Source organism: Patagioenas fasciata, chromosome 2 (genome assembly GCF_037038585.1).
Source record: "Patagioenas fasciata isolate bPatFas1 chromosome 2, bPatFas1.hap1, whole genome shotgun sequence".
In the NCBI taxonomy this organism is placed as follows: Eukaryota; Metazoa; Chordata; class Aves; order Columbiformes; family Columbidae; genus Patagioenas; species Patagioenas fasciata.
This window is the reverse complement of record NC_092521.1, coordinates 69,577,289-69,605,098: the sequence shown is the minus strand read 5'-3', so window position 1 is coordinate 69,605,098 and position 27,810 is coordinate 69,577,289. Positions and strand designations below refer to the sequence as shown.

General features: G+C 38.7%; 1 protein-coding gene across 3 annotated transcripts in view; it reads right to left on the bottom strand.

Moving 5' to 3' along the window:
* Nucleotides 1–27,810, bottom strand: part of MOCOS (molybdenum cofactor sulfurase) — a 229,557-nt gene that overhangs the window by 180,271 nt on the left and 21,476 nt on the right. For 2 of the 3 annotated variants that reach the window (XM_065832199.2, XM_071804385.1), the window contains exons 2-3: nucleotides 23,454–23,543; nucleotides 20,752–20,818 (exon numbers count right to left, since the gene is read on the bottom strand). In XM_065832199.2, the coding sequence (XP_065688271.1) occupies nucleotides 20,752–20,818; nucleotides 23,454–23,543 (157 nt within the window). The remainder of the gene's footprint in view (nucleotides 1–20,751; nucleotides 20,819–23,453; nucleotides 23,544–27,810) is intronic. The other variant, XM_071804384.1, reaches the window with a different exon arrangement.

Sequence of the window (27,810 nt, the reverse complement as noted above, 5' to 3'; positions counted from 1 at the left end):
TTGTTCAATCGCTTCTGCCTGTCATTGGAAAAAACCCACAAATTTCCTTTCTTATCATCATCTTTCTTCCCATCATCCTTCTTTTGCAGTGAAGCTCTGCATAATTAAAAAGTTACCACATTCTGGACCAGGCATTTCGTAAAATGTGTATTTTCTTCAACAAATACAATTACACCATCAGAAATACATAGAGTAAATAATCTTTATTAGATTCTGGGAATTGATTCACTTCATCTAACTATAACTTCTAAATCTACACTAGTCACCTCTATAAAGTGATTTCTTCTACCTACCTTACAAACCAGTCTCAACTTGAGATAGTTAAAATCAGCTAACTGAACTGACCAACTTATACACAAATAGTGCCAAAATGATGTGATCAGTTTAATTAGCAGGTTTTTTAGTAGTTCATGTCTGATTATATCAGATTGTCACACACACACACACGTACAAATAAGAGCCCAACATCAGCATTTGACAAAAATTAACTCAATATCCACAATCCTGCCAGCATTAAATTGTATCAAATGAATTTGATTTTTTAATGTTCTGATGAGAAAAGAAGTGAAAGGTTTTATATTAATTTCTTTCATGTTTCAGGCAGGTGATGGTATACAAGCACATACTTGTACACTGGGAAATACAAAGATGCACAAAAATCAACAAATAATGAGTTGGTTTCCTGGTAGCTCTGTGCACAACAGCAGTAGGGAAGTTCACAGAAGGTTTATTTATTTCCATCCAGCCATAGCTCTCTGCAGGGTCAAGTCCTGTCTGGTGAGGCTGTGGGAAATGCTTTGACTTGCATGAATGAAAAATTATCATCTTCTGGTTCACTTTTAAGACAACAAAAACGGTCCAAGTCAAATAAATTGAAATGATCCAAACACTGTTTCTTTTCAATTTTTAAACCTTTCAAGATTTAGGGGGAAAAGTGAAACCTGGGCAAGGACATTTGGTTACCCCAACAAGCAGAAGAATGAGGCTTTAGTTGCCCAGCAATTCTTTCTCCCTCAGGAGGCCATGGCCTGAAGGTTACAAGTTTTCATTGTAGCATTTTATATTTTTAAGTGATACGAATACAGCGTGATTTAAGCATTTCAGTTACTTAGCACAACTATTTGGTAAGAAAAATCACCTGAAATTATTATTGATTAGAAGCATAAAATATTTAACAACACTATATGAGTTCCCTGGCAATTCCTATGTATATCTGTGTATCTATATATAGACATACAGACACATACACACACACACACATATACATAAAAAGCAGGGGTATTTAAAGAGCAGAAAAAGACACATCCCAGCTGTCTTTAGGAAGGCAGTGCCAAAACCACCAGATTTCTGCTACTGCTGCAGCCAAAGAGATGGTATGGACAGGTTTAAGCAACTCAGAGGAAACACTGATGGGCTGGGATGGGGAGTATGGTACCTGCCCAGGAACTATGTGGAAGAGGGTGTGAGGCAGATCCCATCTCTCTCTTTTTTGCTGGAAGGCTTCCCCAGCAATAAGAACTGGATACCAAAAATTCAACAAGGTGGGGAGAGGAAAGTAATGCAGGTATTATTGTATATCAACTACTTCTTTGGTTAAGGAAAATTACTTTTGTACATATGCACACTCTGTACAAGAAAAAACACTGCCTGGAGATTCAGCTACTGAGACTTATAGATCTGTGGATCTACTTTGTACATCAATTTCTTGAGCGATCCTGAGCAAGTGGTTCTTCTTTTCCATACCACAGTTGCATGCCTCCAAAATATGGGAAAAAACAGGTTCTCCCTTCTTCTGTCACTGTCTACCTTGGGTATTAAGGGAATCAAAGACTGTCCCTCCTCTACCATATGTGAATTTAATTATGAGTACAGCAAGGCAGAGATTTTTGCACTAGTGATTTTAAAATAGTTTCACTCACTGAAGCATGAACCCTAACAACACCAAAACTGTATGAGATTCGGTAATGAACTAGCAACAGCTTTTAGAAAATCTAGAGGATTCCTCCAATCCATTATCTTTGAACTCTGTAGGCAGAAGAAAGAAGCATATCCCTGCTTTTGATGGAATTGTTTTCCTGTTACTCTTTAAAATCCTCTTTGAAAACTGGGGATTCTCCAACCACTCTCTGTGGCTCCCAGAAAACCTTCTAAAAGTAACTTCAGCGTGCTTCAGATGGTAGCAAATTTCCAGGTATTACTGACCAGACACTCCAGCACCACACTACAAGGCTAAATATTCCCTGTCTTCGTCCTTTTTCAAATCAACTCAAATATTGTACAGGAAAAAAGAAATGAAAGTATTTTCAGATAATGCATATAGTTGTTCATTCATTTGTCATGTGGTGTTGCTTTCTTTCTTGGTTATGGTGATAACAAGCCATTTTCATTTATATAGGATTATTAATTATTATAATTTATAATATCTCTTATGCTTACCTCTCCTGCAAAAGGAAACCCCCTTCTTTGTTCATGTAGCTTATGAAAGATAAGGAGACCACAGGAAAAGTATATTAGTATATCTTTGGTACCAGCAACACATTCCCATGCAGTTTGGAAGACAATCCATTGCATAACATCTGCACAGATTTCAGTGCAAACATTAAATGAAATATCCCACCCTGCCTCTTAGAGCATGTCCAAGCTACAGTGGGTACATAAAGAAACAGTGTCTGATAACTGAACAGAGGAGTTATCAAAAGAAATTAGAGGCCACTTACGGAAGTACAGTCTCTCTAGTTTTGCACATAAAGAATAGACTATAGAAACTACAGTGAACTTTTCTCAGCAAGAATGTAGATCTGTCAAAGTTTACATACACAGACTTGCAGCCTATTATTAAATAATCTAGGCACACCAATTGTAACTACCCGATCATTTGTGCTCAAAGCTGCACAGCATTTATATTGTACGATCAATCTGAGATGCTTACATATAGATAATTAAATTCAAAATCAGTGACTGAAGGAAGACAAGTCTGGATCAATTCTCACTGGATAAAAACCCAGGCACCACATCACTTTATGTATCCGCTATTAAAAACATCTTTTCATATCAGGTACATTTGGGGCTATAATATTTTACCAGAACAACACTGCACATCTTCGTGTGCTTGGCAGCAAACCAATTCCAGCAACTTAGGCAGAAACAGACTAACTCTGACATTGCAACAGCTGCAAAGACGTGTGTCTTCCAGCTCACATCGTGATTCCTTGCAGTTACCCAAGTACGAAAACTTCACAGGTAATTGGTTCCAGGTTTTATACAAAAGTAGATGCTAAACAGGAAAGTGTTTGGGGAGAACAGGGTTTCTTCAACCCACAAGTGTTTGCGATTTCGTTTTCCATGATTCACACAGGATAAACCCAGACACACTAGGAGAGGCAAAAGGAAATCCCAGAATATCTAAAACCCAATTAAAAAATGAACCAGAGTGTTTATGATGCAGGAGCCTGAGCTTTAACTCCCTTGTCTGCAAGACTGAGACCAAGAAGCTCGTGTAAATTCCAGTATCACACAATCTAGGTAAGAGAGAAAGAGAAGAAGTGCATCTATCTTCTTCCTCCCCTTTGCAGTTATTTCCCACATAACTAATATTAGTTGGACAAAAGCAGTATTTCAGGGACCAAGTCTCCTGACCAATGGTTAGTGGCATCCTCAGGGAAAAAAAAAAATGAAGTTTCAAACTTCAGGCAGGAAAGACTGCTTAGGAAAATATTTTTGGGCCATGTGCTAGACATGAACACAGGATCTACTTGATATTTTTCTACATTATGCATTCTCTTCTCTCTGATTATCCAACCTCAGCTCTATGTTGTTGGTGTAACTTCTCTGTCTTGTTGTTATAAGCAAATTGTCATAGCAAAAACTCCCAGAGGAACACAGAGTCAAACGCCAGTGACAATTTTAGTCTCTTGGGGGGGATGAGGACTAGCTATGCCATGACACAATCTCCGGTAGCATCTCTACCTGAGGCTCCTCATGAAGGTGCTGTCAAATTTGAAATCAGTGTGACTGATAGGTCTCAGGGACCTCTGGTACAGGGAAAACCAGATGATGGGTTTATCAGTTGCAGCTGAAATAGACTCAAATGCCTCCAGTGAGAAAAGAGGTGGGCAGGCTGCTGCTGTGAAGCATGTTATCTGCCAGGAGACAAGCCGTACATGGGTACCAGGCAGTTGAGCAAAATGCCCATTCGAGCCTACTAACAAGCCTACTGCACTCTTCACTAGTAGTGTCAAGCCAAAAGCTTTCAAAAATGAGAAGGAAGATACTGCAAGACTCACAGTATTTCCAGCTACCATGTCAGGTTTCTCTTGGGTGCAGAAGTCACAGCTGCGGGCTTTAGCACCCACGACCTCACAGTTTTAATTTCACAGTCAGTGAAAGGAGTCTTCCTCTTGCTGACAAAACAGACCCAAATCTTTTTGCACAGACAGAGGATACAGCCCTAGACATAGGAATAGAGTCCCACAGAAGGAGAGATGCAGGAATCTCAAATTCTGTTCCGGGGTCTGGATTTGTGTTTTTATTATTTGCTTTGCAGTTTATTCAATGCAGAGTAATTTTTAGAAGTCTGCTGCCATTATAGAATTCTGATGTCCACAGCATCTCTTTCAAATCTTTTCAAGGCAGACACCCAGCTAGAAGCAAAGGGCTGTTGCTTTTCCAGCAGCTTTTCAGAAGCAGTGGGACTGATTTGAAGATCTATTTTACACAGGCAATATCAGGACATAAACGAGCTCATACAGTTGTTTTCAAATGGGAAATATGTCTCAAAGTGATGCAGCTGACAGTGAAAGCACTGAAGAGGGGCTGAGGAGTTGGAACATTCAGGTAAAACCAACGCAGTGAGAAAATAACATTTTAGATAGGAAACAAGGAGGAAAACATTTAAGATCACAGAAAATGGTGATAAATGTCAGTACGTCTTTTCTTCTTAAGTATAACTCTTCCCAGGACAATAATAATATGAGATCAGTCTTATTCCATGTAATAAAGCTAGAGGAGACAAAATAATGTCAAAAAGTCCTAAAATCTGGAGCTCTGCAGCAAAAGTCTGTGAAAATGGCTGAGAAAGTTCTCAACCAGAATTTCTTCTAAAATTTAGGTTTAAAGGGTGGGCTAGGGGAGTGAAGAAAAATGTAAAAAATAAAAATATAATCATGGCAGCTGCATAATGGGATAAGAGCCCTTTGTGGTTTCAAGATTATTTAAGGGCTTCTCATCTCAGTCTGTTCTGCGGAAATAGACAAACTGCATATGTTAAGACCAAAGAGATTTCTCTCTCAGTAGCCCACCATCCACAGACTTTTTTTTTTTCTTTCCCTTCATGTTAGTAGCTTTCTAGCTACATGACAAGGACTACACAGGTATAACAGAGGACAAAAACAGGGTTCTGTTTTCAATGCTGCTCTGCCTTGCAATGTTCTTTACTGTAGCCATATCACCTGCCCACAGTAGCAGAAGGAAAATGTAATGATACCTTTGTGCTGCTATTAAATCAGCAGATAAACCTGTGAGCAAATACCTTGAGCAGACTGGTGAAGGAACAGAAAAGAGACATGTATTCAAGAAATCTAGAAAATACATTATTTAGTAGAACACTATTTCCAGTTCATTAATCATTTTGGCCTGGTACAAACTGCTGCTGAGACCTAGAACACAGGACAGAGATCCACTGTTTAATTTTTCATCTGGCTAGTAGTTATTCTCTCCTGACTTGCCTCCCTTTCTCTGTCACCAGTTTTATTTCAGGTAACTCAGCTATGTGGTCATTTTTCATAAGCAGCACTAGTTTACTGCACCCACTGCAGGTAGCTTACGTAATTTATGTTTTTAATTTTTCTGCAAAGCACCTAGTACCATGCTGAGAGTCTCCATTTAAAATTACCTACATAAATTATCAAATATAATACCTTTAGCATATAACAGATTATGCTTACCAAACTATAAACACGCTAGGTTTAGAAAGTTCAGTGGCAGTGTGACTACCAATGCACTGGAGGAATGTTTATTAATTTTCTAATAGGTCTAACAGACCCTAAAATGTTGCATAACACAGTCATAATCACAATTTGCTAGGAAGAATTTAAGATTCTAATTTTCTTCCTTATAATGTATCAGTACCTTTTCCTGAGCAACACTATTGTGCTAGACCAAAAGCATAAAAGTTACATACAGTCAAAAACCATCCGCCACAACTCCCCTGACACCATTAACAGTGAGAATAATGTACAAGACAGGTGAGAAGTATGTGCCCAGATGTAAAAGCTTCTGAAAACTGTTTTCTACCAAGTGATATCCAGGATCCTGTACTTTCCAGCCCCAGATCCATAAGTCAGTGCAAGTCTCAAGAAATCTGAGCATTCATTCTGAGCACTGACAGAAGGACATGTTCCAGGGGAGTACTTCCCATCTTTAGAATCATAGAATCATTTCAGTTGGAAGAGACCCTCAGGATCACCAAGTCCAACCATAACCTAATTCTAGCACTAAACCATGTCCCTAAGAACATCGTTTAAACGCCTTTTAAACACCTTCAGGGACGGTGCCTCCACCACTTCCCTGGGCAGCCTGTTCCAATGCCTGACAACACTTTCCGTGAAGAATTTTTTCCTAATATCCAATCTGAACCTCCCCTGACACAACCTGAGGCCATTTCCTCTCGTCCTATCACTTGCTGCTTGGGAGAAGAGACCAACACCCTCCATGCTACAACCTCCTTTCAGGTAGTTATAGACAGCAATAAGGTTTCCCCTCAGCCTCCTTTTCTCCAGGCTAAACAGCTCCAGTTCCCTCAATCACTCCTCATAAGACTTATGCTTCAGGAGTCTCATCAGCTTCATTGCCCTTCTCTCAACTCTCTCTAGTACCTCAAACTTTCCCACTTTCAGAGACAGGACACCAGCCTAGCAGCCACCTCAGGAACGCCACACGCTACAGACGTTATGATGAGCTGCTGTGAGTCTGATAGCAGTGGTTTGGACCATTTCCATTTGCCTGCCCTGCTGCCTGCCCAAATCTCCCCATCATCTTAGCCAGAGCTGGCCCTGAGCAGATGTGCCTGTCTCTGCTGCTTCAGCACCACATCCAGCATCTGGATGTACAATGACCCCGCTCTGCTGGCTCCGGTACCGAGGCTGGATCTCTGGAAGAGGCGTGGAAGGAGGTCATGGGACAGAGTAGCAGCAACATGACCAAAGCTGGCAGAGCATGATTTATGTCACAACTCATCTCACTGCTCCCTTAGAAGCTGTCTTCAAATGCTTTGCCACATCAGAATGAATGAAAGATAAGTCTGCTGGTCTCTGTTCACCAGATAGTACTTTGCTGGTTTTTTCTCTTCCTTCTAGAAAGTGTCACTGATCTGTATGCTACACAGGATAAATCACCAGGGCAATTTCTTTCACTGTGGTTGTAAAAACAAGTTTAGCAACATTTATATTTTGCTTTGATTGAACCTTCCACAGAGCTGCCTTTCACAAATTTTAAATGACTTACAATATGCTCTGCACCTCAGTAATTACATTCTAAGTTAACAAGTTCACACACGCTCTCTTTTTCTAGCGACCCACGTATGCTTGAGAGAAATTACTTCTGAATATGCTTAATTTTTAAGTTCTCATTTTACACACTGTATGTAATCAAACTTTTTATTAAACATTGCCAAGCAATCTGTCTCATTTAAAATGAGCTGCTAGAGGAGGTAAAGGTCCATTAAGCTGTTAATTGCACACCATAACTCTGATTTCATGAAAAGTTATGTTCAATATAGTTTGCGCAAATGCTTTATTCCGTATTTACCTAATTCTACTGCCATAGCTACTACATTGGTCAGGTATATGATAACAAATCAATACAGACACACCAGCAAAATTGTCCCACGCAGAAAGAGGAAGCAAAAAAGAGCATTTCATTTCCATTTCTCTTGTTTGAGTTTGACACTGGGAATTTCATTGCACAGGTATGAAACACAATTGTGCTAATGTAGAAATACAAGCACACCCTAAAGGCAGAGTATTTCTGCTACAGTAATGGCTTAAGTGACTTGAGAGCTCAAATTCATTGCAAGTAAACCTAAATTAGACCTGAAAATGAAAGTCAAGCAAGTGACATACAAAATGTTATATGCCACTGTTTTTAAATTACTTATAACGGAGGTCAAAAATACTGTAGGCTGTGAAAATAAAACTGAGATTACTCCAAAACATATAAGCCATATACAAACATTTTCAAAAAGATTGCCACCCCTTATATACAATTTTAAAATTGTTTGAATGTCTTTGCATACAAAAACCATCATCAAAACATTTAAATTTGACTATGCTCAACTCAAGAAACAACCATACTTTTTACATACTAGCTAATAAAGCAGAGCTTACTTCATGTCATGTACCCTTGCCAAATAAAATTGTATTTCTTGTTCTTAAATGATTTTCTATCCACCTTTGTTTTAGTTTGTTGTATCTTGAATCTTATGATAATGAAATTAGAGAGAGTGGGAAAGGATGAAGCATGTATTAATTTCTCTCAAAAGGCACATAACTCAAAGCACACTACCACATGAATGTTGACTGTTGTTTTTCCTTTTTTCTTCCTATTCAATTAGCTGTGCAGACCTCTTCACAACACTGAAAACAAAGTAATTAGCACTGGTATTTGTAAATTTGCTTGGTCTGGTAGGAGACTCTTTGTCAGGGGAATCTCTTTCCTCCAAGCCTTATAACATGTCCATAGGCACATCTTCAGCTGCCTGGTTTTCCCGCCTCTTATAGAGGCCATGCAGTTTAAAAACAGTGGGGCACCTCTCCAGAAAGAATTTTTTGTCAATCCCTTTCCTCTGGAAGACCCGTGACACCTCGGAATCGCCAGCCATGCCTCCTTCGCGTACAGCAACTTATTTCACCGCACTTTCCACATGGGATGGCCACAACCAGCAGCCCCTCAGCACAAACATCAGAATCCAGATGCTTTGGCCCTTTCACTGATGCTCATGCTCACAGCTCTGACTTGCATGGGCCACAGCCAGGAAGAACAGTTTTCTTAGCTCTCTTTCACGCAACAGAAAAAACACCTGAAGAAGTCAAAAGGGCCCCAAATTTACAAAAGAAAACAGCATGAGTATTTTGTTAAGTACAAACAGCCATGAAACATATCTGCACTATCTTTCAAATTACAATAGCTGTTCAGGGCCTGAGTCTTCAGATTAAGAGAACTAAATTTCCAAAACTCAGTGAAGTGTGTTCTTATTTAATTAAAAGCAGGCAGAATTTCATTTACACTTCATTGTTAAGAATACCACCTATAATATCACATTTTGGCAGTGCAGCTTAACTCCAATTTATGCTAAAAGCATACTTCATCAAACTCATTCTGAAGTTCATTACGAACGCCAAATGCCAGTACTATTTGCTATAGCGATCTCATCCCATTTGGATGTTTAAATAGGCAAACACGGTCAGATAAACTTGGAGCGGCTTGCGAATGTTCTATGCTTTTTCAGATGAAGACTTTTGCGTTTGATCTGCTACTATGAGCTACATTATATATCCTTGATTTTAAATTTTCACAGGTATGGCTCGAGGTGTTGAAAAACTACACAACTCTCTTGCTTGTAGCTGTGCCTATAAAGTACATCAGGTTATTTTATTTTCCTCTCACAAATGAACCAGCGTATTACACTCATTACTGGACTATATCCTCCACAGCAAGGATTTCTCACTGATTGATAGATATTTGCCCTTGTGCACTGCATTCAGATAATACATATGGCTCAGACTGTGTCCTGTATGGTTGGCACATAGTAAAACTTTCTCCCACCCAAAAGAGAAAGAGGGAGACTCAAAGAGAAGCAACAGCATCCTATTTACTGAGACAGCTGTAATGTGCTACTGGAAATTCAAAGGCCTCCCTCTTCCCTCTGAGTAGCTAAGTAAGCCAAGTAGGAGGGAGGAAAGGCACTGCTCCTACCTATTTTGGCTCAGGCAAGTTTGGTTACCTGACCTACAGCTTCTTCCTTGGCTAAAGTAACCTGTGGCTGACAGTTTTACAAACTCCTTCCAGTCTACTACCGCAGCAAACCCGTCACAAATAAACACAGGTTGCAGTCATGGACAATAACACGGAAATTATCTGCTTGTAGCACACTATTTACATTGGAAGAACACAACCAAGTAGAGTCAGGGGTCTGTTTTAATGCAGGTTCTGTCACTGCCTTCATACTCTGTCTCAGCCACAACACTTCAGAGTTACTTAATCCAGTTTGAAAGCATGGTAGTACCCAAAGTGCTAAAAAGGCAAGCTCTTGTAATATTTATTGTAAATGTGTTGTTACATGACTGAAGACAAAAATCAAGTGATTGAAACCATTCACAAATGTTTTACGCAGGAGTGGAAACATTTCCTATGAATGTTACTAAAAACACACATTATACTCTGTATATGATATTAATGGAGTGCCCATTAAGCATTTTGGCATAATTAAAAATCCTGTCTATGTGGCACTGTTCAGTCCTTGGAAGGCCAGACAGGTTCTTTCTAGTAAGCTTGCACAACAGGATGTCAGGGTTTGGAGCAAACTGGTGTGGGACTAAAGGGTTTCCAGCCCTGCAGGTCTAGAAGAGTAGCTCTTGTCTAATGGAATATTTTGGATTCTAGTTTGCATTTTCCACAGAAAGACAGCTCTATGTGCAATAAAACAACCTTCAGCCTTTATGAATTCATAGCAAGATTGGAACTGAAGGTTTTGCAGCAGACTCACCAGAGTCAGCTTCCTAAAAGACAGCTGAGTGGAACGCCACACAGGATTTTGGCCCCAGGATTTTGGAACCAATAAGTCAGCGAAATTTTTCTTCACAGTGCAAAAGTAACTATGTTTCTGCCTTGCACCTCGGCTGCAGAGAGCTTCTCGTATTAGCACTAAAGTGTCAGCATTATATTCCAGAGGTCAGTTGTAGTATGGTTCATTACCTTTGGTCTTTTGGTAGGTTGTTGGGGTTTTGTTTGTTTGTTTGTTTTTTCTTCTTGTAAGAAAATACTGTTTTCTTTATTCATAAGTCAGGAAAATCTAGTCTATGAACATTGACAGATTTTCCAAATAAGTGATTCATATCTCTAAAACCCCCTTTTATCACATGATGGGCATTGTGCAAAAAAGAATGTAGCGAAATACTTAACAACTTTAAAAAGGTAAGGAAAGACAAATGAAAAGAAGTGGTAAAAAGATGGCTGAGAAAAGCCTGAATGATCAAATGTCTTTTGAATGATATAGACTGTGAACACTGGATTCATTACAAGCCTAGGGAGTCTTCATAAAATCCAAGACATACACATCTTACCCCTCTAAACAGTTTCACCATCCAAAAGCTTGCAATAAATTCTAAAGTATTAGCACCATGTTATTGAGTTAGCACTCAATAATACTAATGACGCAATGTTCTTCTGCCTTGACACATACCAAATATACTAATAAAATCTAGCAAATTAAACCTGTATTCACTCGATGTTATTAACCTTACTATAAAGGAGACAGTTCTGTTCAAAGTCTTGCTTCATTTATCTCTCATATTCCTGTATCTTACCATGGCTCATGCTGCTTCTTAAAGGCATCCTTGAATTTCAAGGGCACTATCTTTGCTTAAAAATTTTGCATTAGAATGTTTAAAACAGGTGAGAAACTTGAATCAATGAAATAAGTAGAGAAACAAAAGAATAAAGAAAGTTAGAAGGAACTTATTAATATTGTTAGCATATGCTACAAAGGTTTACCTGAGTTTTAGGCACGCACTTGCTGCATATTTTCAAACTACCAATGAAAGCTAGTGCATTTAACTTCAAAGAAATAGATGCACAAAGTGATCAAGTTAATAAAGTAATTTTCTCTCCTTCAAGTTAATTTGTTTTCCTACATAACTGTAGGAAAACATAACTGTACAAAATCTCAGAGTCTTCCTTCATTTGTGCTTTATTCATATCAGTATCAATCAGATTATGGATCACATTATCACTTTCAGCCTAGTATGAAATTCCACAACAAACACAAATGGGAAAAATCATCTTCCAACAAATTTATTACATTCTAGAAGAATCCTCACAAAGTTGTGCTTGATTTCTTCCTGGAAATCCACTGTGCGGGCAGGTTTCCCCTACTCATTTGAAATGTTCATGCCACTCCCTTATCTTTACAATACTTTTTGTCTTCTCCAGGTACCCAGAACATTTGATCAGGTCACATCATCATTTAAAGAACCTTTTATTCTGTCTCAATTCCCATAACCTTGATTGCCATACTGCAGGTCTTATTTCAATGACCCCATCCTATTTTGTCTACATATTTCGGAAAGGTGAAAGCAATCCAGAACAAGCCCAGAGACACAGTCAATGATACTGGGGTAGGGGATGAAGAATACACCTTAGGAGTAGAATCTAGGAGCTTATCTTGTTCAACAGGTGAAAACAAGAGAATGGGACAGGTCTCTACATAAATGGGGTTAATGGTAGAAGGGGTTAATGGTAGAAAAGATCATAAAAACCTATAGGTAACAGAAAATTTCGGCACAGAAACAAAAGTATACTGGCTTCTCATGAGCCAGTGGATAACGGAGTTTTCTAGCCCTCAGTGGGGAAAGATCATGAATAGTAGATCAAAAGTATCCTGTAATAGCAGGAGATGAGACACAAAACCCTTGAAGGTCACATGCATTCCCATACTCTTGAACTATACCAGCAGGGATGTGTTTATGACCTGGTTCTCCTGAAACCTGGCACCCTAATACTCTTACTGGGCCCTCACCCTCTCATTTCATCCCTGCTTAGGCTAAGGTGGCTGGTTTGCAACACATCATTACCCCTTGCTGGTCATCACCCATCATCCCATACTCCTTCTTCTGCTTACTCAGTTTCTTCTGCTCAACACTGCTGCTGCAATGCTCCTGCTGGTGTTTAATACATCACCTGGGAAGCCTGGAAGCTGTGCAGATGCCCTGCTTTCTGCCACAGAAATGTTCACATTTTCAGAAGGGCAGCAATGACCTCAGTAGCAAGCAGTGATGTGCTTACTGAACACAGCTAGCTGGCATCTGCCTGTGGCCAAGTGGGTTCTCAGTGCTGAGGGGAGAAAAAAGGCAACAAACACTAACAGATGTGGGATAAAAACTGAGAATTTCAGCAACGCGGCAGGTTGCAGTGAGAAGAAAACTAAAAACCAAAAAAAACCAAACCAACCAATCAACCAACCATACACACAAATTCACAAAACAAACAAACAAACAACAACAAAACAGTATTAGGATGACAGCATCTAGCATCAGTGCTGTAAATAACCTGGTAATTAAAGAGAGAGCAAATGTGTTTGCTTTGTCTGTAAGAAGACTGGATGATCTACAGATAGTCTGGAATAACACATCAAAACCAATGGGATTATTAGAGACAAGAAGGCAGTGGCAGTTATACTTCATGTAACAGAGACAGAAGAAAATTCTCAGGCTACATCACAACTGCGAGGAAAAAAAAATTGTAATGTAATCAGTGAAACACTGCAGAGTCACCTGCCTGCAAAGTTACCACAATTTACAGATCATATCTGCTTCTGGAGAAAAAATAATGGAAGTTCCTGAATACATCACTATATTCAGACAGTTGGAAGTTTACCAGTAGTTTAGACATACATATACATATTCAAAATGTAAATATACATCATGAAATAGCTAGCCCATTCATAATGATACAAGAATATAAGCAATACTAATAGCTATTCACTTAGGTGGAATTTATAAGGTCATTTTGATACAGGGAATTGATAATTAACTAATCAACACCGAAAGAACTAACACGTGACACTTAGAGAACTAACCCTTACCCCACATCACTAGACTTAAACAGCAGAGAGCTAACCCTTTAACCCACATAGCCTTGCTTAGCTTTGTGTAACTTATTGTACGAGCAAGAGGAGTTTGCTGACACCTTGCAAAGATAATAATCCTTGGGTGCACCCTTGGTGCATCCTTGCGCAAACTAGGTAACAGGAGCTCGGGCACAGGACAGGAGATACACCAGTTTTAACCAACTCAGCAGTCTGAGTCCTAACCAACCCATCACACTGGACCAAAGGTGACCGTGTACAGAGAAGAGGACCCAGGTTCACGATCACTGCGCAGCTGCAACCAGGAGGTGCCAGAAGTGGAGACTATGGAAACGGTCTCCCGGAACTCATTGTAATAAGCACCGCCTTCTCGGGGACAGATTATGAATATGTATAGGTGTTCCTAAAACTTTCATGAATATGTAACACTTTACTGCATTTAACCAAGCTCACAGCTACTGTAAACACACACACAACTTGGGCGGAGCTACCCCCTGTGTGTCTAGCACTGTCATATCATCTTTACAATCTCAAGGGTTGTAAGGTCATTTCTGTGCCTCAATTTCAGCAGATACCAGTGTTTAAAGTGCTAAAAATCAAGACAGGATTATTAAATGTGTGCAACAAAAACAGCACCAAAGAGCTGAGGAAACAGAACAGTAAGCAGAGTCAGAATTGGCGTGCTTTTGGATGGGGAAAAAAGACTCACAATGCAAATGATAACTGCTTAAGGACTCAGGTCTGCTGGTTAAAACTGCAGCAAGGTGTGGCTCAGGTAGCAAATGTGAGTGCAGAAAGCTCCCCTTTTTCAGCAGAAGTGCCACCAGGAAATTCAGAGTTGTTAAGACACAGATGTCACCAGAGAAACCCTTGGGCTACTGTAGTGTCTCTTCAACAGCTGAAGTATTCAGATGCCTTTACAAGCGAAATGAGCAAGATTCAAAATAGAGTTCAATACTGGGTTTGCTAACTTCACAGAAAGAAAGATTATTACAGACTACTTAAAGAGGGGCAGCACTAAATTATCTCTGTGCTTCTAAAAACAGACATGAATTAATCTTTTCCAGGGTTATGATGTTAGACATAAGATATAAATAGCATAGGTTAAACTTTGATCGGTCGTTCACTTCTCGGTAGAGGATCACTGAGTATGTTGCAGGTTGTGGAGCAAAACAGAAAGTGTCTGCAGCCTTCAAAAAAATTAGACATGAGAAAAAAATATCAGCTGAATTTTGGACAACATACATAACTCAAGACGGCATTCCAAATTTTGTAATTTGATTTGATGTAAATGGAACACCTTTAATGCGACATAACTTATACTGGAAAACAGAAGTGCAATTAAGTCAAAACAAAGTTGTCAAGCACAACAGGTGCACACATGGGATGGCGGAAATCACTTTTGTGCTAAATATTCCACCTTCCAAAAGCCTTATCTGAAACGCAAATAATCATCTAGACCAATAATGAATTTGACACATTCCCCTCGAGCTGGCAAAGGGACCGCTGGGGCCCCCAACAGCTGGACAGGACTATGTTACTGCTCAATAAGCAGCTGGGGAAACAAGTGTTACCAGAAAAGTCACAGACCTGTGTCTTGCTATACTGCTTCCTAGGAAGCAACTGCAAATCCAGACAAGGGAGGAACACTGCATTTCTTCTACAAGTATTATATAGCCTAGGGAGGGAAAAAAAGCTTCCATATAAACCCCAAAATAAAGAGATTAAGTAAAAGGAAAAAATGGAATTTGCATTGGGGAAATTTCACTATTCTTATCAATGTATTTTGTTCCAGTTGGAATGTCTCATTCATGACTCAGGTGCTCTCTTGCAGGCTCCCCGGCCGACACAGAGGCCATCAAGGCTCTGCCACAAGGCCAGCTGAGTAGGCAGCAAGGCTGTGTGCATTGAAGAATTGTGAACTAACATGGTGGCCTGAATCCACGTAAGCCTGTACCACTCTCCCTGCTCTGAATGTTATGTAGAGAGCAATGGCACAGCAAGATCGCTTTAAAACTTATTCTCCATTGTTTCTTTGTCACATCCGCATAATAAAAGCAGATTCTTGAGGTGTTTTTTCTGAATTGGGAAGGAAAAATATTAAAGGTCGTATCCACTGTTTTTCAGACATCTTTGCAAAACACCCACAAACCACCCACACAAATTAAACTCAGAATTCCCAGAAGCATTTCTTCCCTTGTGTTCATAAACTAACAATCTTGACCTCTGGATTTTAATTTATTTTACTGAAATATTTATTTGTTTCAATAAATGAAGCACTCCAGATTTGGCTCTCTTTGCAACAAAGATTACTCAAAGAGCACGACCATGAATGCACAAATTTTATTTACTGCAATCTATTCATATAAACCATGAAGGTATAAAGCTGACTACCAGAAGAGCAGCAGATAGCATTAGCAAATTCCTTTCTACAACTTCAGTTTATCAAGCTAATGGCTTGTGAATTTATTAAAAGAGAGATCAGAGTCCAGGAGCAAAGTTCCAAACTAAACCAGACTGATTTCATTGGTTCTTAAATCAGTCTCCTAACTCATGAAAAAATATAAGTACCTGTTACCTTGTCCGAAGCTTTTTACTACCTTGCATAGGGTCGCAAAGAGTAAACCCCCAAAAGTACTGGATTGACTCCCAGAGGCAACTGTTCATAAAATGGAGTCCTTTGTCTTCATTTTAAGTTCACTATCCATCCCACTAGCAAGAAAAAAATAGGTTCCCACAGTCGTGTAAGAGGCCAGGTGTGGCCAAGGAGAAAATAAGGAGCATCTGCACCAAAGCCATTGCTCTGTTGTTGCTCAGCGCGTAACAGAGCACAGAGTCAGGATATCAGCCAGCTCACTGTGGGCACACTGGGATTGTTTCACTGCAGGCCTGCAAAAAACCACTTCATGAACCATAAGGAAAAAGATCATTCCTCTAGCCTCTTATCAAGCTCTTCCAGAAAAACTATCCATTACTCTTCATTATCTTCCAGTGCTTCTCCCATTTGCCATCTACAGAGTCACCCCAACGAGCACTGTCTGCTTTTTCCAGGTGCCACCGACTCTGGTATTTCAGATCTGCCCTGGCAGCTGAGCAGCAGGATTGGGAAAACCAGGACTTGCAAATGGCATTATAAACCAAGCATGCAAAAGGGCTGAACCACCTCAGTTTTGAAACTAGGTTTTCAAGTTGATAGGTATCATTAGGGAGGACAGGACGCATCACTCAGGTGTCACTCATGTGTACGGTCTCCCACCAATGACCTTTGTAAAGGACAAATCGATACTAAGCAGATACTGTATCTACTATTTCTTACTGTGTGGGAAAGGTCAACCACTTTTCATGTATGTATCAGTTCTAACATTACTGTTTTCAGACACAAAACTGCTTAAACCTGGAAATAAACGAAAAAATTCTTATCTTGCACGTAACACCATTTCAGAACACGTGATAATTTAAAAAAAAAAATACTTGGACTGGAAACTTATTTCATAAGCAAGGTACGATGCTTATAGAAGGAATGTAAAGCTCTAGCTTGCTCTCATGAAATAATCTCTATAAATACAATGTAAGTGAAATTATAAACAGCATTTATAAAACAGCTTCCTTAGCAAAATCTGGGACCACCTGTGTGTTTTATCACAGAAGCAAATATTTTAATACTAAGCTGTTTACATTCGTTTTGTGCATGCTTGCTGCACCTTTTTTCATTCGCATGCACAGAGATTATTTTCCCCTTATAGTTCACTTAGATGGCCTGTTTTGTGAGAGACCTTCGTAGAAATACACATTTTAGTTCTATATTTAAACTTGATCTCATTTACCACAATGCCAAATCCTTTTAGCTTCAGTGAGAAAATTCTATAATACACATATTTCTACAGTTTAGGAGATACCTGGTGCTGAAATCTTAGCTGAAATGTCCTTATTTTTTTTAATATGTATTTAAATTCCCAATGTATGCTTAAGTTTAACACTTTGTAGTAGCTGAAAGTTCAAAGATGAACATAAAAACTCTTAAATTCAACAACATTGAGTTTAACTGAAAAAGGCATCCTGTTGTATATCTTAAATACACTACAAACATAAAACAACATTAAATCTTTAGTCTGGCTCTGCTTAGAAGACACCGCTGCACTACTTCATATTGCAAGTGTAAGATATACAAGGACGATGTTTTAAAATAATCAGAAAGCTAGAATTTTAAAAACCTTGCATATGGGAAGAGGGCTACTTAGTACTCAATGTAATGAATTTCTGAGTTGCGTTATCTCTGCAGCATCATAAGGATATATTGCACTAATGTTCTTTGGCTGTATGGAAGTAGAGAAATAGCATTTCCATACATCCAGAAGCAAAATCATAAAAAAGGATCTGCAATCTTTAGATGTATACATTTAATAGATTTAGATAAGGTTTATTAGAGTTCTTGCATCCTCTTCTCAGCATCACTCATGGTTAATGTAGAGATACACACATTTTAAAAATCTCTCAGCAGTTCCTTTCAAGAAAGGGGAAGCAATTCTTTAAGAATTAAACAGTTATTTTTACTCTTGATGCACTTGACTTGGTCAAAAGGTAAGCTGGATTGATCATTGTGATTTTGTAAATCATAGAAAACATCCATTGACTCAAATACTTCATTATTTATGTTATTTTCTTGGAAATCCATGTTCTGAGAGTGGTTTCTTTGGTCAAGCAAATATGAAGGCAAATTCAAATCATACAGTTTTGTACTGGGGAACAGTGTGCACTGTCAGAGTAGAAAAGTCTATTCTGATGCTGCTATCACCAATATCGACAAATATAAACCAGAAATTACACTTTGTGTTTATTTTCAATTAGTTGCTTGTGTCATCTCATCAGAAAACCAAACTATTTTTTTTCTTAAAGATCATACTGCCTTGGAATCAAACACTGAAAAAAAGCTATTGTTCTGGTGGCAGCCATGTGCCACAAGAAGAATTATAGGTGAGCAATTAATTTTAAGATTTCTGAAACTACCCACTGAATTATTCTTTCATTGAGGAAATTGAGTCTATGTGCTGTGATGTAGGACACAGCTGCCTGTCTCTGTGTCTTGTCATATTGTTTATTTTGATTAGCTGCAATGTCATAGAAGTATAGATTTTTAATATACTTTCTATTGCCTTTCAGATAGCTGACATACTGACAGTGGTTTTGGGGCATTTTCTTCCTGAATTTTTATGACTATGCCTTTTTTGATGACTATGCTTTTTTAATTTTTTATTGCAGAATAATGACTGAATTTTCATAGGCATAGATGACAAATTCTATTTGGTGCAATACTGAAAAACGTTCATTTGGATGCAGAAGGATTTTTATTAAAAAAAACATAACCGATACAGACACTGGTATGATTCTTGTCGTCTGCCATCTTGCTCTTATAAAAGTCTTCTGCTTTTTAAAAGATAGATCCAAAATAAAACAAGCTGAAAATGTCAGCTCTATGATCTGTAATGGTAATCTAAGTTACACCGTGGAAGATTTTCCTTACTCCCTAACATTGAAGAACACAGCAAACAATAGTAATAATTCTAGAAACAGTTACGCTTTCCACTGTGCCTTCATAAGAAGAATGATTAAATGGCAACATTGAAATATCACTGAGAGTTAATGGAAACCAAAATGCTAACGCTGCATGTGAGCACAGAGGTGTGCTCAGGAGGCTCTGCAGGGCTGTAGGTGTTGCTGTATCCAGCTCAGGTGTCTGCTTTTGAAAACAGCTATTCCTCATAGATAGTCTCTTTCATTTGATTTGGCCCTGCATTAATAGGTTGTCATCCTGCACAGCATGAGAGAGGGTTGCAGAAGAAGCAAAACTAAATACTTTCTCCAGAACGCTGGTGGCTTGGGGGCATGGGGGAAGCTTATATCCTGCAGCATCTTCCAGCTAGAAATCTTCGGTTTTCACACCCTCATGAAAGTGCAGTCAGAGAAAAAGCAGCAGAGAGGTGTAAGGAAGATTTTCTTCATTACAACTACAAACATGACAATGCTATAGTTCCATTGCTATTGATCTGAATTCTGTGATGTGTTTTGGAGAAATCTTTGCTTTTAAGGAAGACAATAAAACAAGGAGGAATCCATAACAATTCTTTCCTTGCACAAAAAGTGACATTAAAAGCAGGTAAATAAACACAAAGCATACATATTCTTCTATAAAGATATATTTCATAAAATAGCAAGAGTTACTGAAAACAATCCCCTAAAAACAAAAATCAAGTACCTAAATTGTACATTTTTACATGGTGTAAACTAAGGGCAAGAAGTGTACTTTTGGCACATTCTATTCTGAACTTTCAGCAGGGTACCTTACTTAGAGATTCAGTTCACTTTCTTGCCCATACTCAAAAACCCCAACACTCAAATTTACTTTTTCTTTTTGCTCGTAAAAATTACACTAAAACTACTTTAAAAGCTATTTTATTATGACAGAAGCAAGTACCTGCTGTAAAACAACATACACATTCCCATAAGCTTTTTTATAAATTCTCAAAAGCCATTATTTTCAACTGAATTTTAACCATGCCCTTGCACTTAATTCCACTTTACTATCTTACCATACCATCTTACCAGTAATCACTTTTGAGATTCCAACTTCTAGATCTTAATGAAAATTGTGGAGTTATATTATAGCCCTAATTTAACTACAGGACTCTCAGAATTTGGGCATCCGGGAGAAAAAGAACTGATTTTGTCCAATTCTTGATTGTCCAAGTACCTTGTGTTTTACAAGTGAGGTAATTTCTTTAGAAGTGACAGATAACCCTCAGAAAATGACATCACACCAAAGTCACCAAAATAGCACAAGCCTAATCAAAGTGAAAACAATGAAGTGCGACAAACACATGAAAGAAAAATTATTCTACCTGTAACGGACATGCTCAATTGTGTCATATGTCAACTTGCTGCTGATATTCTGACTATGAGGGTTGCCTAGGAGACAACAGAGATATAGAAGTTAATCATTAATCACAATTTTGCTATTAATTTTCTCTTTTATCAAAGAATTACACGAAAACAGCCTGAAAAGATGATAAAGAAAGATTTAATGTATACTTCACAGCAATGCCCTGAAGCTCCTTAGAGCAGTTAGTCAAGAGAAGGAACATAGAAGAAAGCAATTATGACAGACCTTGAAACTTCGGCTGGATCTCTTACTGATACTTAGGCAGTTCCCTTAAAAAGAAGGTACAACTGCAAATGCATAAATATACTAGGAAAAACTACAGACAGGATGCACATTCATAGATAATTTCATGCACTAGCCAAGAAGCAATTCAGAAGAGAGAACATCTGGAGATAACAGACATTCATGATTGGACACCAGGACTAACCCAGTTCTTATTTAGTGTCTGAAATTCAAACAGCTCATGAAAATATAAATTTTATTGCAAAATCAGTAGCCACCTTAGCAGTTCTCAGCACAGGCGTCTATTAACAATTACGACAGCACGTAAGAAGAAGGCCTTGAATTTATCTTCTTGAGCAGAAAAGATTACAGGAATATCCACACAGGAACAACATACTTTCCTATTAGTAAATGCTTAAACAACATCCCTAAACAGTTCAGAAAGAGAACAAGAAAACATTGCTATGTAAATACAGTTTTTGCAGTGGGTTACAATATTAGCTGCTCTCTTTTTAACATTTTGAAGTCACCCTGCTGAAAGTTATTGAATGAAAGTGTTGAAAAGAATAATAAATTTTGAGTTCAAACCCAAAACTAATACCTAGACTTTTCGTTTGTGCTGTTGAATTTCTGTAATTTCCAATTCAAATATTTTCAGTTTAGAAGTGAGAATCTCTTACTTGCATTCCTTTCCCTCATTTACACATGGAACAGCTAAACTGCAGTTCTTTGGGTCTGTGGATTATCATCAAGAAAATGGAAAAAGCTGCTAGTCAAAGTGCCCTTTCCCTCACACCTCTGTCTGTTAAATGAATTATTTGTATACAACAGTTACTGCTCTCGGAGTATCAGAGATGTAACTGAAAAAAAAAAGACCATATTAGAGTTCTTGTTATCATTTTAGATGAAAGTGGTATTAAAAAAGCTAAAATTTGTTCTCCCATGGCATTATAAGGTACTATACAAATCTACTCCAAACTGGCAGCACCACTATTTCTATTCACAAGCACTCAATCAATCCACAAATTTAATTCTTTTCCACCACAGGTGATACTTATTCCAAGGGTTGAGCCCAGTGTTGTTTGAAATAATTAAGATCAGAGTGCATACATTTCACTTTACAATGACTGCAGTGACAGAACATTAATTTTAATATCACTGACATGCACCTGAATAGGAGACTTTGAATGTAATCAAATCAGCATATCTTGTTAAAACAGCAAAGATATCTATCCCCATCAAGAACATCTATTTCATAGTGGAACTTAATTCCATACCCTGGATCCTGGCCGTGCCAGCATTCAGGAAAAAGAGAGTGGGAAATGACAGGCACAATGGCACATTGAAAATGAAAACAACCCAGAGCTCTCAAGTGGCTGGTCCAGGTGATAAGCACAAGTGTGCCGGGGCTTGAATGTACAGTTCTCTTTTAAAGCAGTGATACCTAGTTCCCAAGTGAGGAATCATTTTGCTCTATGTTTCAGAGAGCACAAGACAGACACAAAACTATCAAAAAGGACAATAGCCCACAGACAGTAACACACAATGAGAAATTTTAATTATTTCCATGGGACTACTCACAGCATATATATATATATATAATAGTATACAGTATATTTTTTTCTGGCTGAGCACAGATCACTCTAATGTAAATTGTCTCACAGACTAATGACATTTCCTAAAGGGTGAATGCTGCTGCCTTTGTAGAAATGCACGTCCAGTGCGTGGTTCTTGGTTAGATAATAATGTTCAAAGGTTTAAGTAGAGGACCTGGGGATGCAGTACTTGTAGGTGGTGCTGAAGTGTCCCTGTCCATAGCTGCAATAGCTAAATCTCCACCCAGATATGGCACAATTCTGTAGCTATTCTTATGTGCAAGGTTGCCTTGGCAATACACATCCTTTTTTCTGAGTATGCACCTAAGTCTAACAGGTTGCTAGAGGTACAGCACCTATTCCCTGCCTAAATTCACTTGGGATCTTTGAGCTAAGCTTTCTTCTAAATTAAGTGCTTCTACTGAGCCACAGTGTAAGCTCCCTGTGATGACTCTCACTGAGAAGAGGAGTGGCTTTTGATTCTGGTCCTTGCGAAAGAAATTGTTTTTACATTTTCTATGAAAAACAAAAAGACTGAAAAAACAGTGGTCAGAGCTACATTGTTTTCATTTATCCCCAGCACGATGCCTTAACCCCTGGGCAACAGAGTCACGCTTCCTTTGATTTTTCTTGTTCACCAACACAGACATTTAGCCACCAAAGAACAAAGCTTGGGGTGACACAAAGGGACTATGGCCCCTGTGTAAAATCACTGGTCCTCCAAGTACTCTATAGCAGTGTTAAAAAACCCGCAGAAGTACTCTTCAAAAAGCTCAAGAGGCACAGTCCCATCTACTTACATGGAAACTAGAGAAGTCTAATGAGAACGCTGTTTTGCACTTACCATAAATGTTGTTTCTGAGGTCATCAGTAAAAGCTTTAAGTAGACTCTCTGGGAAAAGTGTTGAACCGGCATGGTCAAGGTAAGTAATCCCTAAAATAAAAATAAAATTACCGGATTCAATATTTTTTTAATATTTAATTTCATTTTCTACCACAGACTACATTGTGAAGGGCACCATTTGAACACCCCTAGTGCAGTACCTCACGCAAAAAGTCAATTTCCCTAAAGTTCCTGGGGTATGGTGTTTCCCTGCCTGACTCAGAGGACTCCACAGCTCTCAAAAAATGATTCTCAATAGTCCAATAGTCATTCCAATAGTCAAGCAACATTCACAGTAAGGCATCTTTCATTCACTAGCGGAAAAACAAAGAAGGATACAATAGAAGCCAAACATTTTGATTGCATCTTTATAATATTGAATTAAAACCAAAATATTTTAAGAGGTCTTTTCTTTCACGTTTGTAATAGATTACACATTCCTTGGAAGAGAAAAATATTTTTGTTCAACCTGTACAAGACCGAGCAACCTGATGTCTACAGCCACAGTACCTTGTTACTCCTAGGGACTACTTATTATGAAAACTACTATTACCACTATGATAATAATTATTATTAATAGCAACAACAGGAGTAGTATTGCCTCCTTGCTGACAGATAAAGCAACACTCTCAAGAACTGACCAGGCCTAAATCATGCTTTAAACCCAAAGACAGGACTAGTTTAAGTTTTATTGCATTTAAATATTTCATTCTCCTGCACTGAACATTCAATTCATTTTTAAAATCTCCTTTTATATTATTAAGGTATTGCAAAACTTTTAAATAAAAGCTTATTGGAAATGAAGGCTTTTTCATGTTTGGCCATTTTAGATTTCTTAATCTTTAGCAATTATTCTTCCATTTCTCCAGTGTGTTTCATGCCTTTTATTAGTTTTTTCATTTCACTTACCTGAAGTATTCCAACCTATTTCAAATTTTAATAATGATGAATATGATTAAGATTAGAATTTATTAAGTATTTTAAAGGCCTTCACATTCCACAGGGATTTAAAACTCAGTTAAGCTTTAAACGAGAAGCCTTGACACTTGGAAATACATATAATTATATATTATGTTGCTGTGGCAGTGATTCAGTGAGTAAAGATGTGAGGCAGTGCTAATGATAAAACCAACCTGGACACTCATCCCTCTGCTTATTTTCAAAAGAGAAAAGCTCTCCCCTGCCTTAAGATTTCCCCACTTACAGTGCCTAGCAAAAGCAGAATTTTTAATGATGGCTTGAAGTTAATCAAGTGGCTTGAGGTGCTTTGAGGTGTGGAGTGTGGAAAAAACCTGGATCAATTTATTCGCTATACGGACTTTAAAGGTTTTTTGCTTTATTTTTAAGTCCTAGAAAGTTTCTTCCAAGCGGTATGAAGCAGCATGTACAAGCACACAGGGGTCAAAATGTAACCAGGGATCTGTCTGGCCCAGTTTCTGACAGGAGAGGGTACAGCTGCTCAGCTCACCCTAAAAACCAGGCATGCTGTGGAATGGTAGGTGACAGTCAGGCCCCTGCCAGAAAGGGGACACCAGCAAGAGGACACCAGCGAGGGGACTCCAGCAACGGGACAGCATCTTTCTCTCCAGCAGGCCATATACTCATTATGGCCATCCTGAGACCATGGCTTGCTGGGTAGCCCCCAACTTGGCACCAAATACCCCTGCCCTGAGGTGAAGCTGAAGTGGGGAGTGACAGCCATGACCACCAACAGCAGGGCCCAGCTCCATGGCAGTGGTTTCAGCTCGGAGAGCTGGGAAAGGCAGAAAGAGGAGGGAAGGACCACTGATCTGGAGGCAACCACCCCAGCCAATGCTCTCTCTCAACAAAGCCCACACAGAGAAGCCATTTGGCTCATTAGCTCTTATGGGCACCACAAGCAGGGTGCAGTGATGCTCCTCTGGAGCATCAGCAAGATGTACAGCAAGAGCAAAAACCAGGTAACCAGCTGAAGTTCCTCAAATGCAAGCCATCCACCGACAAGGGACGGGCACTTCCTATCCCAACCGACGCTCTCGTACCACTGCGGACTAAAAGATCTCCAGGTAAAGGCCCCCTCAGTGGTTTCTCAGCTTTGATTTATTACATAGCTCATTACAAAGAACAATATTGCAGTTCTGTGAAATGGAGGCAAAAAGAACAGACGGCCATTTTTTCAATTCCTTCTCTGGGTATATTACTTCGAAAATGTGGGAGGACACTTGGCTGAGGAAGGAAAAATTATTAATTCTGAAACTTTTATTCTATCTTTAATGCTGCTGTTTATTTAAAAACAGAGAAGAGCATTTAATACTCTCTGTCCACTGCCCAAAAAGAGAAATAGGCTCTCTCATCATGTGAGACTGCACTGACACAAATATCGTTATTGCTATTAGGCTTTCATGCTGTAGGTTTTTTTTTCGTCCTCTTGTTTCAATAAAACTATATTTTTATAGTAAAGAAAAAGATGTGGCACATGTATAACACCAGCAAAGAAAAGAACTTCAATAACTTTCAGTGTGCTTTCCCCTGATTTATTAACATTTGCTATTTTAACTTTATTGAAAGCTCATTAACCAAAGAGATTTGTCAGTACATACAGAATAATACAGTTCCTCCTGTTCCACTGTGATATTTAGTATATAGGCTGTCAGCACTAAGAAATTATACTGTTTACGGGAAGTAACAGGAGAAAGAAAATATGATCGACCAAAAGAAAATCAAAATGCAATATCTATCAAGACATGGTTTCATTACTCAGAGAAAATGTAAATTAATTTTTAGTTTAATTTACATACTATTATGTTTGGAAAGTGTAACTGACTTCATTTATCAAATAATATACCAACGGTAAGATATAATCACATTTCAGAAGTAGGGTTTTTTTAATAGGAGTATCAAAACCCATTCAATGTGTTGGCATTAGTTATGGAAAGTTATTCGGCAAGAGTATCAGTTCATAAACTGTAATATCCATATGCTAATATTCTGGCAGATTAATTTTACATGAGGAGCTCTTTGGGAACCAACGTGGGCCAGTCTGTTTTGCTGAAGAAAGCCCCAGCCCAGCTCTGTGTTCTCCTTCTGTGCTCCCATTCACCTCTTCATAAAGCATCTGCCATCTCTGAGTGCCTGCCTTGGCTCTTTGTAAAACTTCGTAAGTGCACAGGCACATACAGCCTCAGAAATGCCAGGGGACCATTCAGTTTAAATGAACATTTCTATCTCTTAAATGAAAAAAGATAAAGATAATTTAATTTGTAGTATTTTAAAATTAGAGACCAGGTGAGCAGATTTGACTGTGCATAGTCTGTCTGCCTGCGAAACACACAAGGCAAAAAGAAAGGAGGCAGATTAATCTTCTGGAGCCAAAATACCTGCTTCTGACAAAAGCACACTTTCCTAAAAGATTACTTTACCTGACTTTGAAGAAATTTAAAGGCGTCATTTGATGAACTAAAAGTAGAACAAGGCAGTTACATCTTCATTAAATCTTTTAGTAATTAACCACTAAGCTATGTATAGACCTACCACCCAGAGGAAGGTCTAGAGGAGGAGGAACCCAGAGAGACCATGGAGGCGCTCCCCACAATGGCCTGATGGCACCTGGAGAGTACGCTCTCTCCTCCTTCACACTCAGCCATAAACCCATGCCTGGTCACCCAGCTCCCATCTGGCTAAATTATTACTCCTTTGGTATTATGTAATCCACTCTTTTAATCTCTGAAATTGTTCTTGGTGCTACACATTTCTGAACTTTGACTGTGTATCACTCCCGAAAATAAGCAATTTCCCTGCATTCTGTGTCACTGCTCCATGTCCACCTCCTCAAGCTTTTGCTATCGTGTGATTCTACCAGAGTCACCAAAACAAGCCGACCTCCGCTGTAGCTTCACATATTATTTCTCACAGCCCCAGCACTTCAAAATTCCTGCACTCCAGCTGATTACAGGCTGCCAGCTACATTGCCAAAACTTTCATAAAGAAGAATGAAATGTGTAGTTACAAGGCAGCAACTGTATAGTCATGAATTTTGATTGGCGGATATAATTGCAATTCAGTGGAATTGTATACATAATATTACTTGGAAAGTAGATAAAACCAATGCCCTGGGGAGAAAGTATATTTCTTAAGTACAGCAACATTAACAAAACCAGTATGAAATAGATTATCCAAAAATAAGCTAAAGGCAAAATAAAATATCATCTGTCGAAAGATAAACATGAGAGATTTTCATACACCAGAACAAGAGAACAATCAAGTGACAAATTAGGGAGGAGCGGGCTCTACAGAGGTTGTAGACAGGTGAGATATCACTTGGACAGAGTGAGATTTTAAC